The sequence below is a fragment of the Dicentrarchus labrax genome, unplaced genomic scaffold (genome assembly GCF_905237075.1).
Source record: "Dicentrarchus labrax unplaced genomic scaffold, dlabrax2021, whole genome shotgun sequence".
In the NCBI taxonomy this organism is placed as follows: domain Eukaryota; kingdom Metazoa; phylum Chordata; class Actinopteri; family Moronidae; genus Dicentrarchus; species Dicentrarchus labrax.
The window spans coordinates 28,021,077-28,041,514 of record NW_026136714.1 but is presented as its reverse complement, the minus strand read 5'-3'; the positions used below and the strand labels follow the sequence as shown (position 1 = coordinate 28,041,514).

Here is a 20,438-nt window from a genome sequence, read left to right as displayed (position 1 = left end):
CAACCAACTATTTTAATAACTGATTAATTGTTAAAGCATTTTTTCATGCAAAAATGTCTGTTTTCAGTCTCTCCAATATGGAGATTTTCTTCTTTTCTCTGTTTTATATCATATGAAACTGAATATCTTTGAGGTTGGACTGATAGAACAAAACATTAAAAGACATCACCTTGGACTTCAAGGAAGTGAGATGGACATTTTATAGACCAAACAATGAATCGATTAATCTAGAAAAGAACATTTAGGTGAATGGAATTTCATTAATAGTGGCCATAAACAAAAAATATACATATGTATATATTTAAAAACTGCAACAGCAATGTGTCCAGAAACAATGCCCCCGTTATAATCCACAGAGCCTTTGTGAACAGTTTTCAGTGGAAGTTTGGTTTACAAGGTTTTACATTTTTCAATTCTGTCGGCACCCATCAGGTCCAAAAGAACTTATATATGTTTACAAAAAGCAGTAAATACAATTTAAAATTAAAATACCAGAAATGGGATGCAAAAAATATATATATAATAAAAAGCAGGCAAGGAAAGGAAAAGCCACCATAAGGTTATCTCAAGGCTGACATATTTTTAAGAAACCATATAAACATAGCAGTCTTAGAGAGAGAGAGAGAGAGAGAGAGAGAGAGAGAGACTGACTTTATTAATCCCCAGAGGGACATTGGGTAGGATGGGAGCATTCACCAGGTCTCAGTGTTTTTGTTTTGGAGACACATTTCTGTATCCATTTTTTGTTTTGAATTCACTGGATTGAGTTCAGACTTCAGACACTGCTGTGTCTAACACATAATGACTGCCCCAGACTCGGGTTCAAACCTGCTGCAGACAGAGAATCCTTACGGGGTGCAATCCGTGAGTAAATGTCATGAATATTTAACTGTCATCTACAGGCAGGAGGAGGAGGAGTCATAGGACGTGACAATGTGAGATCAAGTGTGTGGAGGTGTGAATCAGCCTGTTTATATGGTGGCCATGCACTTGAAAGACAGGGTGATAGATTTGGCAAATAAGCCCGAGTGGAGGCAGCTAATAGCCATTGTGTTTTTAGCTCATTGAAGGAAGTCAGGCGTTTCACATAGGGTGGCCAGTGGAATATATGGTTTTAATGTGTTCTCTGAATGAGCACATGGGCCAACAAATGGCTGGCTGAGGAGGTGACTGTCATTTATTTGATGTCCCTCATGGTTTATGATGCTGGGGTCCGTCATATGGCCCCACGCTAAGCTCGGCTTACAGTAACATGAGTGTAGGCGCAATCACTGTACAGTAGTTTTCAGCTGAAAGTGCACTTTTGCCGTGTGAGAAGTTTGTTGGCTTTTTCTTCTCTGCATGGAGGTGTCGCTCTGCTTTATTCTGAAGCTTAGCAGCTGAAAAGCTCTTTATAGAGACTTTAGCTGAATCTGTGCTGAACTGCTCCTCAACTCACACTTGAATACTCTTTGTGTCACCCAGCCTTAAGTTCATTCAGAGCTAGCACACAGGAGACTCACTTGAATGCTGACTTATATAGTAATATATTTACAGCATATCTTTATAAAAAAAGTAAGTTAGCGCAGCAATGAATTATACCAAACTCAAAATTAACTGTTGAAATAATAAGTTGTTTTACTGAACTTATTTTAAGTATTGGTGATATTATTCTAGTTTGTTCCATGGACCCATTTTCCTAAAGTTGATATCATTACAAAAATGTAGGCCCCAGTGCTGTAATGCTGTATAGCTTAGGATTTTTCAATGTTTGTTTTTATTACAGTTTCTAAATCATAATATGCCAGAGTGTGCATCAAATCTTAATGATCCCCAAAAGTGTAAAGATTTTATGTTACTCTCATAAAAAAAAGTGTTGTTAACCGCTTAATTACATCGTAACAATTTAATGGTCCACACAAAAAATGAATTGGCTACCATTTTGATAATCGAGTAATTGAAAATTGTTTTTATTGTACGTCAGCTGTTTTGACAGGTAATGTAATAATTAGCTTCAGTGGAAGAATTTGCATTTAAGAACAGACATGCCAAATCTCAGAGGATGTTCTGCTTTTCTTTGTCCTTTGTGACAGTAAAATTATATATATTTAGGTCTTGGTCTGTTGGTTGGACCCAACAGGTAATTTCAGGGTTCCCTGGAAAACCTGGAAATTTAGGGAGTAGTAGTTTTTAGTACTAGTTTATGTTGTCCTGGAAAATGTTAATTGTATGTTAGTCTGAGCTGTGATCAAATTAATGTTAGAGAAAAACTGAAGTCCGTTTAGAAAGCAGAATAAATTATAAAGAGTCAACGGCAGCAGGGATATTTCTCTGACTTGTAGGGCTTCCTCTCAGTCGTCTTAACCTCTGTGCCGTATAGCATTAATCACCAAAATAGTTAAATTCTAATCCCAGGATGGGCTCACTGCGTGACGCCCCATTGTCTCTGTACAGTATGGCTGCCCCTGCAGTCTTCTGCAGGCAGCACATTTAAACCTCACACTATTTAAATGGTAATCTGTCTCTGGGCTTTAGAAGTCCTCTATTCACCATTCATTATCTGGAAGAGGCTTTATGCCGCGTGCCCCCCCACCTCCTCCTAATTACCTTTTAGTACACGAACCCTGCAGCCCACTATGAAAACCCCCTCTTTCTGGGAGGCTTAACTCTCAGCTCAGTCACATGCCTGTAATGAGCTGGCCCTTTAAATTATATACACACACAGAAAAAAAGGTAATCCTGCTCATTTGAATATTAAAGATGATGTTACTTTGGCCTGTTTATTGTCAAAACATAGCACCTTTTAATCAGGGATGGGTGACTAGGTCAACCACTGATAACAGTCTGTGTGTGTGTGTGTGTGTGTGTGTGTGTGTGTGTGTGTGTGTGTCTGTGTGTCTGTGTGTCTGTGTGTCTGTGTCTGTGTCTTTGTGTGTGTGTGTGTGTGTGTGTGTGTGTGTCTGTGTGTGTGTGTGTGTGTGTGTGTGTCTCTGTGTGTGTGTGTGTGTGTGTGTGTGTGTGTGTGTGTCTGTCTGTTTGTGTGTGTCTGTTTGTGTGTGTGTGTGTGTGTGTCTCTGTCTGTGTGTGTCTGTTTGTGTGTGTCTGTTTGTGTGTGTCTGTTTGTGTGTGTGTGTGGTGTGTGTGTGTGTGTGTGTTAAAAGTCACATTCTCTAACATGATATTTGTTAGGTTTTTTGGGGGACAATGATGGTACAAAACATTAATTATTTAATCTAAAGCTGAGTGTGATAGGCTCACATATCTGTCATATATCCTAGGTAGCCTTAGAAGGATTAATGGAGGTTCAGGTTGAGAATTAACAGAAAGTTAATCAATAACAATTCTGATAGTCGTTTATCAAAGGAAAATGCAAAACATTCACCGGCTTCAGCTTCTCAAATATGACGGCAAACCTAGCGTAAATTGTACTAGGCACTGTTTCCAGACATTGTTGAGAACAGCGTTTCCTTAACGGGCAAAACAGGTCCTAATTAAAATATAAGAAAAGTGAAAGTTCTTATATTATAATTAGGAAAGTAATTGTATGCATGTACTCACAGTAATGTATGTATGCTTGTAACTACTATTTTTCGCTACACTGGTCTGTTCTGCTCAGATACTGCTATGTGCAGGGCCTCATAGTGCATGGTAAACTTTTGGTGGCAGGGCAAAATCTGCACGTGGCAACTGCTCTCCCGCCACTGTGCAGTACCGTGAAAGCCCCATAAATTTGGGTCCCAGGGACATACCAAATTTCTCTTTTAGGTCTTGAGCTAAAAAAGTTTGGGACTTTCTATATTAATGATGAATCCATTAATTGAAAAAGTATTCAACATATTAATTGATAATCAAAATAATGGTTAGTTGCAGCTTAAAAATCAAAGCAAACACTCCCACACACAGTAGCTTCATTGAAGCTTTCATTTCTTATTAATGTTAATTCATTTACTGTTCTAGAAGCAGTATTATATTGAAATGTTACAATAATATAATACTTATAATGAACAGTACTTTATAACTTTATTTGGAGCAGAAACTCCCATATGTCTAAAATAATTTGGAGCAGTGGCAAGTCAGCAGTGTGTGATTCTTTGTCTTCTCATGTGGGCCAATACCTGAATCAGTTGGTAGAGCATTTAAAAGGAGTAAATCCTCCCTCAGTACATAAAGTGAACAAAGATGCACCAGCAGTTGAAACCTTTGCATTCATTCAGTCATTGCCTTGCTCCAAACTTGCTTGTCGCCTTCATTATTGGCTTTCCAACCACAGAATCCCATAGGAGGGTAAAGGTCCCGCTTGAGTGTAGTTCAATTTGTTGTATTACACAAGAGTCTTAGGTTAATCAGATGTGCAGGTTAAGCTCTGGGCTCCTCAGGCAGCAATAACCTGCTGGACAGCAGCCTCAGACCTTTATGTCTACTTCTCTTTATGGCTACTCATATGCAAGCTCTTTAAGAAAGAACACATGCTGCAGTCCATATTGTGTTTGTCATGGCCACAGCCTGTCTAACACCAGCTAACAAACCAGTGATCCTGCTTCCTCTGTGGCCTGTGATCAGATACCTGCAGAAGGCTTCTATCTGCTGTTCAAACATAAAAACACAAAGCTGGGATGTCTGTGTACTCAGGGTCAGAAGAATCAAGAGCACTAATTGCCAGCGTTACATGTTTTTAGTTGCTACATAACAAAATGTGTATGTAGTAGAGTTAGCTTGTTCACTTGGAGTGACAAAGGGGGTAATGTTGAAATTGAAAATGGCCTGTTAGTGATTGCTGGGCTGACTGCTTCTCTACCAACAAGGAACCAGCTAAATTGGTTCAGACATTCTAGTTGATGCATCCAATTACAACGATTCTGCTCAAAACTGGTGGAAATACGGGCTGGTTTTCGCTAGAAAGCACCATGGTTCCAATGATATTAACAGCATATTACGACTCAACAGTGCCATTAAGGTCTTCCTTGACATTTGACCACTTACCCATATCTACTTGTCATTACACATTACTTGGTGTGGCCTGTTTAACCTAAAAATTATTTTCTTTCCACCTTTGTTTTATTTTAAAAAACGTAAAGCCCTAAAGGGCAAAATGATTTGCTAACTTTTCCTGCTTTGCTATGCTATAAATCACAGTGACCTTTGAGATTTGTCTCTCAATGCTCCAGGCTGAGGTAGAAAGCACATTTTAAAAGAAACTGATGATGGAGGGTTAACAAAAAGGATAAAAATCACTGCAGCACAACCAGAGATATTGTCGTTTTTTTATTCCACACATTAAAGGTGTGTGTAGTGTGTAGTGGCTAATGCAGCCTGTAGCCTGCAGCAGAGATGACGATTCAGCTACAGAGGTCTGATAAGCTCTCTTCTTTCTATCTCCACACTAACAGATTTTTAGCATTTTCAAACGTCTTCTTCAACATCGGTTCAACATCGGTTTCTCAGCTAAATAAGTGATCACTGGGAGACACAATACAAGAAGAAAAAGCTAGTTGAAGCTCATAGCAAAATCTGTAGCAATTTGTATGTAATGTCTTACCTCAAGAACCTTCCCATGGTTACTGGTTTAGTGCTTTGGTTCCATGTTTCATTATTTTTCCACCCATTCAGTGTTCCCTGCCCCACAAATCTCTCCCCAGCCGTCCCTTTGCACAGCTAAAGTTGGAGGAGGAGGCATCTCCAAATCCAGATGTTCTCCACTGACCAGCAGGCATGAAAATGAAATCTTTCCCGCTAATATTTTGGATAGAAAATCTGATAAGATCATTTTGTAAAGATGCCATTTCCTCAGGACTTCCTATCAGGGTGAACAAACCTGTGAAAGAAGAACGATTAATTTCATAGTTGATTACTCTCATTAAGTCTTGATTAATCGATTAGTTGTTTAGTTCGTAAAATGTTGATCAGTGTTTCCCAAAGCCCAAGGTGACGTCCTCAAGTGTCTTGTTTTGTCCACAACCCAACAATATTCAGTTTACTGAGAGGACTAAAGAAAGCAGAAAATATTCACATTGGAGAAGCTGAAATCAGAGAATCAATTTTTTAATTAATTGGCTAATCCTTACAGCCCTAGAGTTTTACACATTGCTCTCACCAATAACCGTGTATGCATGTCTTTTAGGCCTAGAGAACATAATGATCCAGTAATTCACTAGTCCTGTTTTGCCATCTGGTGAATCAATCAATCTTGCAATGCTTTGTGGGAGTCCCGACTGAAGTAGAAAGCCCACAATGGACAGTTCAGTTGAAGAAAAGGATCAAAATCGATGCAGCACAAAGCGGAGACATTATTTTTTTTCTGATCACTATTTCCCAAAGCCCAAGGTGACGTCCTGAAATGTCTTGTTTTGTCCACAACCCAAAGATATTCAGTTTACTGTCAGAGAGGATTAAAGTAAGCAGAAAATATTCAGATTGGAGAAGCTGAAATCAGAGAATTTGGAAAAGGTGTCTCAACTCCCAATGATTAATCGATTATCAAAATACTAAAGAGGACCCTCCATCATATGAGACACATCAGCATGTTGTATCAGCCCAACCTCTATCTGGTCCTGATATGTTTGATCCCAGTCCAGCCCAGATACAGATCAGCAGCAGGCCACATTCCTGCTGCAGCCAGGCTCTGAACAGCCAGGCTATTCTCTGTAACCATGGAGTCCAACCCATCTGCTTTCTGCGGCTGTTAGCGGGGGTTGGGGGAGGCGGTATGGAGGGCTTCTTGGTGTGTTTGTGTGATAAAGCCTCAGCAGCATGGACAGCAGAGAATGCGCTCCGACTTAATTCTTCCTCAGCGAGTTTGATGATGTGCATTATGTGGCCCGGAGGTAGATGGGGGATTAAGAGAAGACTTTTAACAGCTTTCTCAGATTACTGTCTTTACAGTTTGAGAGCACCTTCGTGATTAGTAAAGTAGCTTCACAAGGAAGGTCCTCAGTGAGATCAGTCTCTCTTTGATCCTCACCTTGTCACATACTCTCCCATACATCCAAAATCATTTCAAATCAGCGTCACATTTCTTTTTCTCTTAATATGTCATTCTTTCATGGTCAGCGAGCCATATGTCATAAACCTTCATCACGTCACGTGTAATTTCTGCTGCTATTTTTAATGTACGTTTTTTCAGGACATCCTGTTCCACAGGACTTCCTTTGCTGCCACTTCCCCGTAAATATCCCCTCACATGTGTTCCTAATTACCACCCTCACTTATTCCTGTCCTAACAACATTTCACAGTTTGAAATGATCAGCAAAAAAGCTTGTGCTCTTTTAGGAAACCAGGTGAAGGTTAATGATTGAGAGAGCACCAGGGTGGATTATCCAGTCAAGGTATGGACCAGTCCTGGTGGATTTCAAAGCGCTTGATTGGTTTGAAAATTAGCCACCAAGTTACAAGATTATAATTTTTAAGAGATGCTATAGGTGCTGGATGGATAGGTCCAACTGTATGTCACAGATTGATTGATGGAGCGATTTTTTACAAACTGCAATATCTCAAAGGTTTTCCTAAGAAGAGGCCTCCCCATGCAATACTCCATTAGAGAGAAAGGAGAGACTGTAAACAAATCAGTCAGTGGTGTTAGCTTGCTGCCTCCTCTCATCAGAGCTGCTGAATAAAACATACACAAGACGTCTCCGCTTCCCGTCCCACTGCCTGTTACACCTCCACTTTCACATAATGAGAGTTAGAGCTTAAGAATCCTTTGGATTAGCCAGTGCCTGGCTAGTGCTTAAGCCCCAACCGCCCCCATGATCTCAATTAAAAACTTGTGCCTTCAGCAAGGTTTTTGCACCCACAGTTTTATTTTTATTTTTTTACAGTGTGGATGAATTAGTGTACAGAAGTGGGTGGAAATGGTTCTAAATGCCTCTCTTCACTTTGTTTTTTCCCTACCTCTGCAGATGATCCAGCTGACCAGCGTACTTGCCTTATCTGTGGAGATCGCGCCACAGGACTGCACTATGGCATCATCTCCTGTGAGGGCTGCAAGGGCTTCTTCAAGCGCAGCATCTGCAACAAGCGCGTGTACCGCTGCAGCCGCGACAAGAACTGCGAGATGTCGCGCAAGCAGCGCAACCGCTGCCAATACTGCCGCCTGCTCAAGTGTCTGCAGATGGGGATGAACCGCAAAGGTAAAGTGTGGACACACAGGGACATCACTTCAGCTTTCATTTTAAAGGTTTTCTGATTATGAGCCTCTACCCAAATGTTTAAGATGTCAATTTACAGTACACAACAATCTACATTAATTCTTCTCCATTAAAATTTTTTTGAAAGTTAGATTTATCATTTTATGGACAAGAGCAACATGTAAATCTCTGGAAATAAAACATTTACTTATAATATTAACATGATTAACAAGTCATTTTTTTGAAAAAAGTGTCCAAATTCTGGGACAGTGATTAAACTCCACTCACCATTTTCTGACATTTTATGGACCAAACTACTAATCAATTCATCCAAAAAATGATTCTCAGATTAACTGACAATGAAAATAATCATTAGTTATATCCAATATGCACCAATAGGAAAAACAAATTTCCAGTATATATTGAAGAAAAAAATATATTGGTGTCACTGCAGAGTTTATCCAGCAGAGTGTGCTGTGATTTACAGTATTGTGGCACGCAACACAGTGCAGTTCTCAGCAATGGCAACCAGAATTGGTTGACATTGTATATATTTGATTATTTGACATGTTAAAGAATGTTTAACCTAAATATTATTTAATACAATTATTTGTTTAAGAAATCAGCCTTCTGAGTACCATCATATTGGTGCAAAATCTCTGCACTATCCTCATAGGAAAGGTCATTCAAGATTCACAGTTCTTTTACTGTGATTTACAACGCAAAGATGTAGAATGAAATTTAGATATAATTCCCTTTATGCTACTTTTAGAAACAAAATAATTGATTGAATCATAAATAAATACTTATTTGTATGCTGAATTGTTAATGAAGAATTTAACAGTAATGTGTGAGTTTTTCACTTCTAAAATCAGAACCTGCCTTAAAAATCTCTTCAGGCTCCACGCTGCTGATGAAGGTTGAAATACATCAGTTCTGCCAATAAATCTGATTTATTGGCAGAATTGGCAGAAGCAGACTGTAGCTGTAGTTTGTCCTCATGCAGGGACTCTTCCACAAGTGCATGCTGCCCCCTTGTGGTTAGAAACTGTAAGTGACCCTTCAATGCTCCTTCAGCCTGAAGGCCTCATTTTATATGATTTATCCTCCAAATACTTTGATTAAAGCGAGTTTGTCATGACACGTGAAATAGATTTGCTTAACTCCCAGTTTTTAACAAACCATTCCCAGACTGCAGGAGAAAAACCTGTCTGCCTGCCAACAGAAACAGGAAGAGAAACCACATGGAAATTAATGATGGGAAGCAAAAGCACTATGCGATTTGTTTCAGCCACTAGGTAGAGCTGTGATACTGACTATGGATCATGTCCTGTTAATGGAGAACATGCAGATCTAGATTTCTAATCCCTCTTTTTTGTTCATGCAGCAATCAGGGAGGATGGCATGCCAGGAGGAAGGAACAAAAGCATCGGGCCTGTTCAGGTAAATCACTGACTTCATGTTCAATAATCACCAGAAATGTTGTTTTTGTGACATTCACTGACCCTCTCCAGGCTCAGAGTCACTCTATACATATTATTCTGGCTCAGTACCAGAGTTAACTCGCTCACTGTGAATGCATTCAGAGCACAAACCATTCACTTAAATAACACTGAGTTGGAGTGCTGTAATGCTAATGATTTGGGCGTAGGGATACTTGTGAAGCATTTAATGACTGAGCCCTGACCTTGTTGTATCATCAGTATAATCATGTAGCTGATGATTATTCCCCATTCAGTGCTGGCTTCATTATTAACACTGGCGAGAGAACAATTGGTCAGGAAAATGTGTGACATGAGGCTAAGTAGGCCTACCACAGAGCCCGTATTCAGGGGAGGGATGTGGTCGATTCATTCCAGCTCAATTCAGCAAGTTAAAAAAAAAAACATAACCGCCCGCTTCCATTAAAAGGCGGCTTTATTTCTAAGCCCTAATGAAAGAGGGACCTCTCTGTCATTAATATGGAATGAATTGCTGTTTTAGTGTATGTGCTAAATTGAAAGAAATGAAAGTGAATTGACCCCCAGCCACAGATACAAGACACCACATTTTCTGGCATGCCAATGCCTTTCAAAAATGGTTTTTGTCTGTGTTTTCTCCCTGTACGGACCTGCAAGGATTCTATTATTTTAGGTGTGTGTGTGTGTGTGTATCAGCCAATCAAATAGGCACACACAGACACATACCTGTTTGCCTCCTTTCTTTCTTTCTCTAACTCCCTGTTTCATTGTGCAGCTGTGTCCTTGCTCCTCAGCGTTTCAGTGAAAAGCAGTGTGGTGCTAGTCAGGGCTAATCAATTGAACTGAGACACACAGTGCTTTTGGTCACATGAGGATGTGCTGTGAGCTAAAAAAAAAATAGAAACCCTCTTTGTGCACTTGCATTTGTGTTTTAGATCACAGAGGAGGAGATAGAGCGGATAATGTCGGGGCAGGAATTCAAGGAGGACGCCCCAGAGCACACCTGGGGCAACAACGGCGACAGCGACCACAGCTCTCCCAGCAACGGAGCCTCGGAGGGCAACCAGCCGTCACCCGCCTCCACTCTGTCATCCAAGTGAGTTGTTCATCTCATCTACTCCACCGTGCAGTGCCTGCACTCGCCCCACCATTGAGATAATGAGCTGGCCCTGACAGTCTAACACCTCGTTCCCATCTCACCCAGACTTTAGTTAAGGTATTCACCAGCTGAAGAATGCCTGAATATGCAGCTCCTCAGGCTTGGTGATGATAGCAAACACAAAGAACTCGCTGCATTATCTGCTGTTCTTGCTATGGAGACGAGCGTATTGTCTATCTACACTCATCAAGGACAAATATTGTCTAGGTGCTTGCATCACGGTATTTATTTTAGTCTCATTTTGTACAAACATTAAGTTTATCTCTGCAGCAACACAGCCTGATAGCTATTCAGAGGAATACTTGTCTTATCAAATTAAATCTGAGCAGAAATGAACAACAATAACAGAATGCCTCTGTAGCGTAGGCTTTGGTATGCAGGTACAAAATGAAGTTTTGTCTAAAAGTTTGTGAAAGAATTACAAATATTTGTAGCAGAAAAGAGAATGGACGTCCAACGACCTTTCTTAGATAAAGGTTAAAGGTTATAAACTAATATTCCACCGCTGTGTGTAACCTTTAACCTTTTTGTGCTTCCAGTCGCTCTGTGGAAATGAACGGCTACACGGCAGCCCTCAGGGACCAGTACATAAACACCTCCATGTCCACACACTACCAGCTCCTGCCTCACCTGTTCAGCTACGCTGCCCAGTCTGGCTTGCTGGCCCCCCAGCCCCGCAGCCTCTACCCGCAGTCCCACCCACTGGTGCTGCAGCTGGTGGCTGCTGAAGACCTGGCCCCCCTGGCAACCCCTATGCTCATAGAAGATGGGTGAGTGAATGCATGCTTAAGATTCTACATACATTTACCCACTGGGCAAAATTGACCACGTACTCCCCCACTAGGAAGCTTTAGGTTGTCATTTCATCGTGTGATTAGTGACTCAAAGACAATAGCACCCCACTGAAAACAAAATGTAAACAAAATAACTTGAAACAGCTTGAGATTTTCAACAGATATCAACAGTGCATTCTTCATGTCACTTGGATGTTTGAGAGTTTATTGTAAATAAAACTGGTCTGCTAATTTCACTTACAGAAATGCTTTAAAACACTCACTATTCTTTTTCTTTATTACTCAATAAATTCTGATAAATGTTTTCAATGAATGATCAACAAAGGGCGTTTGAATTCTGCCTGTCTGCCAGTATTTTGTCTCTGCCAGTGACTCAGCCCACGTCAAATTTAGAAAAAATATCTGAAGGCTATGCAGACTGCAGACAGGGCTCCATCTAAATCTTTGCAATAAGTGTCAAAAATGTTTCCCTTACACGTGTATGATATGCAACCAGTTCATCATGTGACAGCATAAGATGTATGTATGTTTTTCCTCTAAAAAAGTCTAATCTCTGAATATGCAAATGTTGTTCATTTCTAAAGTTTTCCTGCTGGACACAAGATGTCTTCTATTTCACTGTAAAGTCCATTCTCAGTGGATGTGCACTGGTGGCTGTTTTTGGTCATACATCCCTAATCCTTTGTCTAATTGTGTCCCCCAGGTACAAAGTGACACAGGTGGAGCTCTTTGCCCTGCTGTGTCGCCTGGCAGACGAGCTGCTCTTCCGCCAGATCTCCTGGATCAAGAAGCTGCCGTTCTTCTGCGAGCTTTCCATAGAGGACTACACCTGCCTGCTCAGCTCCACCTGGCAGGAGCTCATCCTGCTCTCCTGCCTCACCATATACAGCTCCCAGATCTTCGGAGACCTGGCCAACGTCACTGCAAAGTACACGCCGTCGGACGATGAGCTGCAGGGGTGAGTGGCATGGCCTCGGAGAGGAAAGAGGGGTCAGAGAGCTGTGTTTAGAGCAGCTGCCAGTTGTTTTATTGCCCAAGTTCAGTGCAACATGGGATTTAGTTTTAGTTTTGGATAGGAATGATGAGCAAAACGATGAAAAATAAGCTGGAATTATCCTTTAGATATGACATTAAAATGATTCAGGCTAGAAAAACAGTGTAGCAACTCTAACCACCGTATCCAAAGTCCCAACCTCCACAATTAGGTTTTAACCATCAAACAAAGAACATAGGTAAAGTATGACTCTACAGTTGGTACATTTAATAACACACTTTAGCACAACAAAGAGGTAGCTAGCAACATACTTATGTTTGACCTCTGTATTTACATAATGACTGATAAAATTACCCTCATTCATATGTGTGAGTAATATCTCACCTACAGTGACTCATATTGCCTCCCACCTCTCTTTTATGGAGGCTATCGCACCATTAACACACAAAATATATTAAACGCTAGATTTCGCCTCCGGGAGTGTTGCCAATTCAATATTTCACAGAGAGGAAAGGTGTATATCAGGAATTAAGTGTTCCCCACTGCAACAACAGTCCTCTACAAAGGCGAGACGTTCCACTCTGTGAGCTCAGTATCTCCACAAGGGTTTGATATGTTTCCCTATGACAGCAGGGCAAGTATTGATGTTGGATGAGGGCCAGGGTAGTGGTCCATGAACGGGAGGACTCCTCAGGACAGAGCTGTGGCTAGCACCGTCTGGCATGTAAAATACACAAATGTCCCACACCCGACAGAAAAGGATGTGTGGGGGTGTGGGTTCAGCTCTGTGTAAATCAGACCAGAATTATCTGACCTAATGACACACATTCTCCTAATATACGGTGCCGTTCTGCTGCTTTGGTCAGTTTGCCTGTAGTTTGGGAGTGAATATCTGATTTACAGCGGCAGGGCTAAAGTGTGTGAGAGATTGAAGCTGTGGCAGTCGGAGAAATGGGGAATTGAGGTTTGATGAGCCGAATTAAACTTTGTGAATCTTTCTTTGAAAAAGCTGTGGGATCAGCAAGACGTTTCTTAAGCACTTTCAGTAGATCTGACATATTCCCTCCCTAATTTATGCCTTGTTCATTGAAGCATAGAAGCTTAAGATAATAGGGCTTGAGGGATTTTGTATTATTTTGTGCTTTTTTTATTTTATCACAGTGGATTTTAATGGGAACATGTGGACAGTAAGCCCACTGAAACTTAGTCTGTCTATTTGTTTGGGGAATATAGCTTCAAATGGTACAGAGTATTACATCCATTTGTGTGTGTGTCTGTCTGTCTGTCTGTCTGTCTGTCTGTCTGTCTTATTTACAACATTTTCCATCATTGACAAGTCTGTGTGTCTGATCCCTCAGGTTCAGCGAGGACGGCATGGAGGTGATGGAGAGGTTGATATATCTGTTTCGCAAGTTTCACCAGTTGAAGATCAGTAACGAGGAGTACGCCTGTATGAAAGCCATCAACTTCCTCAACCAAGGTAACGACACAAACTCTGCTGCCGAGTCTGAGCTTTCCCCGGCCCTTGCTGTATTCTTCACACAACTCTCTCCTTTCGTTTGTATCTCTGCAGATATCAGAGGGCTGTCTAACATCTCCCAGCTCGAGCAGCTGAACAAGCGCTACTGGTATGTGTGTCAGGACTACACTGAATACAAGTACCCGCACCAGCCCAAACGCTTCCCTGAGATCATGATGTGTCTCCCAGAGATCCGCTGCATTGCAGGTAAGGCTTCGGATAAATAAATGGTACAATGGGCGGTATTTTTGTAAAATTCCATCACATGTATGTTGTATGGTGTAATGAATACTGCTGCTGTATTTTAGATTATAGGTCCAATTTAATTAAATTAAATTGCATCTCTAATCCAAAGACAAACAACAAGCAGGGCTCAACAATAAGAATTGACCACTTGCCCGGGACAAGTTAAATGCCACGTCAGGCTAGTAACTATAGCAACTCGCTTGCCTGATCGGGCAAGTGGTGAAAAAGAATGACTTCTGTGGTTGATGGTCAAAGGCACGGTAGTGAATTAGAAGTAGAATTCGGACCCACTTACCTGTTAGGAAAAGTGAAAAACAAACATTAATGTTGAACCTTGGGTATGAGACTCTTACCGTTGGTTTCGTAAGTATATCTTAACACACTTTAGGAAGAAGCCTAATTTCTCATCTGTGCCCATTTTAAACTGATGTGCATGCTGATTGCTGTTTATACAAACACCACAATTCCACCGTTACAAATTCATTCAGTACATTTCTACAGCACTAATGGTGCATTCACATGCTCTTGGATAGTTAAGTCTTTCTTTAAGTCAAAATGTGGAAAGCGTGGATGGTACAAAGATGTATTTCATTTCCCGGAGAGTTTAAAAGGTGGAGATTCATGTTGCTATCCAAGTATGCTGACACTGTTTAAAGCTTTATATTGGGGATTTGCTGAAACTTTCACCAAATCCTGACAGTAGTACATGAGACAAAAGAATCTGTGAAAAAATACGTTCAGGCCTCATTCCAAGGTCAGCCAGAGGAACCGGAGTTTTTCACAGATTGTCTGTCTCATGTACTACTGTCACGATTTGGTGGAAATTTCAGTAAATATGACAAAAAGTTATTTTATAAAAGTTACCTACTGCAGCTTTAGTGCCAATAAATATATAATAATAATAATAATAATAATATAAAATAAATGTTCTAATCCAAACTAGATCACTCAACAGCTTTAGATAGCTTGGTTTTTAAAAAATGTTTGAAATATCTGCAATTGTTGAGTTTCATTGACAGCATCTTAGTAAAAAACAGCAAAGTAGAAACAAATGAATAAATGAAAACAGTATTTTTGTTAAAAAGAGAATCTGAAAGAGTGACTCACAGCATTATTACTAATGGAATGAGTTTAATACAAGATGTCCATTAAGGAGACGCTAAGCTAAGCTAAAGGGCTGCATGTTGTGTATGTTTGCAGGGAAGCTGGTGAATGTCCCTCTGGAGCAGCTCCCCCTCTTGTTCAAAGCAGTCTTGCACTCCTGCAAATCCAGCCTGACCAGCTACAGGACCGGCCCGTCACCCTGCGTGACCACCTCTTCCGGAAACTAGCACCCGACCCCACCCACCCCAGAGTCGAGGGACTGGTCTCCCCTCTTGTGAATGTGACAAGCAGCTAGTTTGTTTTTTTTGTAACTTTTTTCTTTATATATTTATTACACGACAGAGCTGAATGTATGCTGATTTACACTGTGCACATGCTTCTGTACAAAACAAATGCTCGTAGATGCATTGGTCTTTGGAGTTTACAAGTGTGTATCCAGTTTGCTCAATGTGTCAGTGTTGCTATTGTTAGAGCTAGACCTTAATAGAGTTTATTTTATTCAGACGGGGGCGGACAGACACATGACGAGTGTTTCAAGACTACCTCAGGAAGATGTTGTTGCTATTTTTAGGTACCTTTTCTTGCTGTTAAATGAAGAGTTGCCCAGTCTAAAACCAAATCCCTGTGGATGCTTTGGCGCCTCAATCAGAGACTGAACGTTCAAAGGAGCTGCATAAATCAAAGATTGAAAAGCAGTGTTTTATTACACTGAAACTGCAAAATTTAAATAGCAAAATTGAGCTATGTTATCTTCATGGACTCCCGCTTATGGGAGGCGGTCTTGTCAATTTAACATTCCATGAGTTAAGGTGACAGTTGTTGGATCTGTGGGATCTTCATTGAAAAAGGAGCATACGGGTATTTTTTACAATCATAGACTGGGGATGTAAGGCTTTATTGCAGGGGAAGGGGAGGATAGCTAGGTTTGCTGTTTTTAGTTTTATTGTTTTTCTTTTTTGACCAAAGTGTTATGCAATGCTTTTTTCAAACACCCATTGATGGGTCGGATGCTGATAGCTCCGCTAGAAAAAAAACTGTTTCTTATCAATGAAGGATCAGGATAAGAAAATGAATCAATCTGTGTCAGAGGGGAGAACCCTCTGCTGGACAGACGAGTATGTTGCCGGATTTCATTCTAAATGCTGCTAAACGCACGTTCTTGTGCACACACGTATTCACAGAGCAGATGTATTCCCAGTTTTTGTTTTTCCCTCTGCTTCTCGTCAGATGGCTCGTTTTTTTGGGCTCTGCTGCCTTTAGGGCCAGGAACTTGATGCATTGTAGCCTGCTCTCAGCACACCATCACCTACATTTAAGGTCCACGGTATTGGCTATGTTTGGTTAAAGGGGTAGTCCGTGAAATCTTGGCGTTATAGTAATATATCTTTATGGGTCAAAAAAAGAAACTGCTAGAACCAACATGGAACAGACAACAACTGTATCCAAGTCTGGACAGGAGCCGAATGAACCTGAGTGTTTGTGGCCTTCAGTTCATTTGAAGCTGGTGTGGAGCACTAGCTTCTGTTAGCTTATCCAGCAAAATGAAAAACCAAGTCCTTGTTACTCTGTGCTCTAATAACAGTTGAGCAAGCCATCGGTCGACTTCCTCTTTTCCTGTACTTAAATATGCTATGTGCTAGACTAATCTATGTTCAAAATACATTTGAAGATTGTTCAAAGATAAAAGGGACATATAGCTATTGTTAGCAAAATGTTAGCCAACTGGCTTGACTGACTGTCGATTAGCTAGCTAATTAGTTTTCTGCTAACATTAGCTAACTAACTTAAGATGTGACTGTACATATGTCACTTTTATCTTTTAACCGTATTCAGAATGACAAAATATGCTGGTCTTTTCAACATAGATTAGCCTATCACATAGCATATCCCAGTACAGGAAAGGAGGAAGTTGACTAAAGTTCCGAATGGGGTCGGTCCATTCAAAAGTTCCATTGTGCAGTTTCAGGTCAGTTTTAGAGGAACTTAAACTGTTTTCAGGTTTTGTCAGGTCCAATCAAAGTTTTGCACAGACCCAAGACCAGTAGCAGTTTAAGTCGGACCTAATCCAGATCCATGGGGCACTAGAAAGTGTTGACCTGAGACTTGGTTCAGGTGTAGTCCTCATGGTTTTACTGGGTAAGGTTGGCCCAAGGACCAAAAAAGGATTTTTTTTTTATTAACTGGCTGACCCTAAGTTAGCAGACTAACACTTAAACCTGGCTAGCAGTGGATTTTGACTGATCCAGCCCTTGTCTTGATAAATCCAGGCTAGGTTTAGAGAATTTAGATGACTTACCTCCGGCTTACATACCCTCTGTGACAGATATGCACATTGTTTAAAAAAATGCCATAGGAAATGGTCTTTATTTTTGAAGTATGAGATCAAACCGCTTGAAGTGTCTTCTTGGATCCCTCAAGTTTTTAGCCATTTCACGATGTACGAACAATTTGAAATGCAGACAAAATGCAGTCCTCGCAACGACTCTCTTTTTTGCACACGACGGTGAGGTTCGGAGACCTTGACCTCGGCCACTGCCCACCCAGTGTGTTCCTCTCTCTCTCAGGTCCCTGCCGACCTGGATCTAAACAGGGTAAAGTGAGTGTTATGTATTGCATTCAGGAGTTCCTCAGTGACCATGCTGATGTACTTGTAGTATTAGTAGACGTAGGTTCCAGGACATTGTAGGTCCTCTGTAGAAAAGTGTTTTGTTTTTCTTTTCCACTTTATTTCCCTCAAGGCCCTCCCCATTCAGTGAAAGTTGATGTAGTTTGAAGGTGAGACACGCAGGGGGAATTTTTCTCTTGGCATTGGTGATGGACAGAGCGAGAGGCATCTTCAGAATGTCAAAGCTTCTCTCCTGCTCCCATCCACCTCTCTGTGTGCAGCCTTAACAGCACCACCAGTTCAATGCAGTGTTTCTCTTTCCCAATGTTTCAGTTAGCCTCTTTTCATCTTTTGATTTTTATACATTTTCATGTACCTTTGTAGTTATTGTAAAAGTTTTGGGTTTTTGTTGTCTTTTTTTTTGGGGGGAGTGAAGAAAACCCCTATCATTTTATAAACTTTGAATGAATTGTTGACTTTTTTTTTTTTTTTTTTTGGACATGATTTTTAATAACTCTTTCTCTTGTCCACAGTGGTTTATGAAAAACTAAAGTATTACTCAGGCGATGTCAGCCACGTTTTATATGGACAATACTGACATATTGGAGCCTTTCATGTGTTATTTGAATCATTTTACAATGCAAATGTGATGTTTTGGAGTCATCTGTGGTTCCAAACTCATTTTCTAGCAGCTACAGTGAGTGTGGAGAACATCGTGTCTCTCCATTTCGTAAAACGTGCATCATTCATTACACAGCCTTCTGAGGTTAAAGGGTAATTTCACCTAAAATAAAAAGACGTACTACATATGCTAACTTACCTCTAGTGCTGTGTAGCCGTTCACATAGTTTTGGTTTGATCCGACCAGGGTTTAAGGAAATCAAAATCTAAGCATATAAAATCATAATTGCTTTGGGGTTTTTTGTGTCATTTTTGGTGAACTGACCTTTTTAAACCACATAATCTCAGGGATATCTACTTTTATGTAACAAAAGTCTGAGTGATGTGATGCACCATTAAAAGAAAAAAAAAACCCTTAAATCCCTTACAACTGCTGAGAAACAGCTGAGTTTCATTGCAGATTTGTCTAAGCAAAATATATATCTAAATGTATATACGCAAGGGCTTTTCTCTAGAGCTGCCACTTTGCGCTGTTTAACAGTCCCACCTTTCTGAACATAAACTGTCTTCTAACTGCAGCCGAAGCAGAAGAGAGGTTCAGGGTGGTCGACAACAACTTCCTCTCAGAGTAAGTCCAGGAATGCACAGAACATCACAGACGGCTGGGATCTGACAGTGTGAGAGGATCTGACGGGGGATTTTTTTCCTTTAATGTAGCAGTGAACGATATGAATACCGGCCTCTGCTCATTGGCTCTGAATCAAACCCTCCCCTCGGCTACCTTACTGCCACCGTTCTGACTTATCATCACATGTGCTGAAGAAAGTGTTCTTTTTAATTTCCTGTATTTGTACTTTTGTTGCAGACAAGGGATATGTCATTTGCGATTTCTGTACTGAAACTACCTCTTTATTTGTCATCATGTTGCTTACTTTCAAATAGTTGATTTTTTTGTCTTATTTATTGGTTTCATTGCACCAATGTCCTGTTATTTTGTGTCTCTTATTTCACTCAGTGACCTCTCAGATTTATGATACCTGTTTTCTTCCTCTTCTTTTTTTTTTTTAAAAACTTGTTGCCTCAAAATCCTCTCTACCTCAGGCTCGCCTGCTGTCGGCCGCTTTATTCTCTCTGACCTCTGGCTGTGAAGCATGTTACACATTAGACACTCTTAATCTTTCAGGGATCCTCTTCCTTCTTTTTTTTGTTGCTCAGTTTCACGTTAAATTAGTGTCATCTTTCATTTCATTTCTACCCTGTTATCGTGAATCCAATACCATAGATGAAAGAATGTCAATATGACAATGTCAGCGTGCTGATTAGTGTTCACGTGATGCGTTCTTGCTGCAGTTAACCAGTGCTTTATTTTCCTGTGTTGACCTTTTCGGAATACATCTTGTTATCTGGTGAATGGCTGCTTGCTGTGTACACTATACTCGCCGCATCATGATATGCCAGTGTGTTATGTTTTGCTTTTTTCATTGTGCTCTATGGTTGTTGTTCATTGGTGAGGCGGTTCAAGGTAACACGGAGTGCTAACAATGGGGCTGCTATCATATCTGACTCTGTCGATGTAGCTCGCAATCGATTATGAATCGGCGAACATAACCGTGGTCAAACTGACATCTCCTTGTGTGTACACATTCTCTCTCACTTGTGTGACCCTGACGCTGTGGCACGCGACCACAGACAGACTTACTGCAGTGTTATCTGGGGGTTGGACTGTTTGAACAGAAGCTGTCAGCCTCACTTAATGATACAGAATGTCATGCCACTCTTCAAATGGGGAAATTTAAACCTTTAAACTTAGAGCCTGGAACTTATTTGCATGCC

At 40.7% G+C, this 20,438-nt stretch overlaps 2 protein-coding genes across 5 annotated transcripts in view; one reads left to right on the top strand and one right to left on the bottom strand.

Moving 5' to 3' along the window:
* Nucleotides 1-18,453, top strand: part of nr6a1a (nuclear receptor subfamily 6, group A, member 1a) — a 94,317-nt gene extending 75,864 nt beyond the window's left edge. For all 4 annotated transcript variants that reach the window (XM_051422333.1, XM_051422332.1, XM_051422335.1 and 1 more), the window contains 8 exons: nt 7,876-8,106; nt 9,491-9,546; nt 10,499-10,659; nt 11,262-11,492; nt 12,220-12,474; nt 13,869-13,990; nt 14,084-14,236; nt 15,476-18,453. In XM_051422333.1, coding sequence (XP_051278293.1) covers nt 7,876-8,106; nt 9,491-9,546; nt 10,499-10,659; nt 11,262-11,492; nt 12,220-12,474; nt 13,869-13,990; nt 14,084-14,236; nt 15,476-15,606 — 1,340 coding nt within the window. In that variant the 3' untranslated portion in view covers nt 15,607-18,453. The remainder of the gene's footprint in view (nt 1-7,875; nt 8,107-9,490; nt 9,547-10,498; nt 10,660-11,261; nt 11,493-12,219; nt 12,475-13,868; nt 13,991-14,083; nt 14,237-15,475) is intronic.
* The window catches only part of LOC127375919 (uncharacterized), a 629,637-nt gene that overhangs the window by 51,358 nt on the left and 557,841 nt on the right, over nt 1-20,438 (bottom strand). The window lies entirely within an intron of this gene.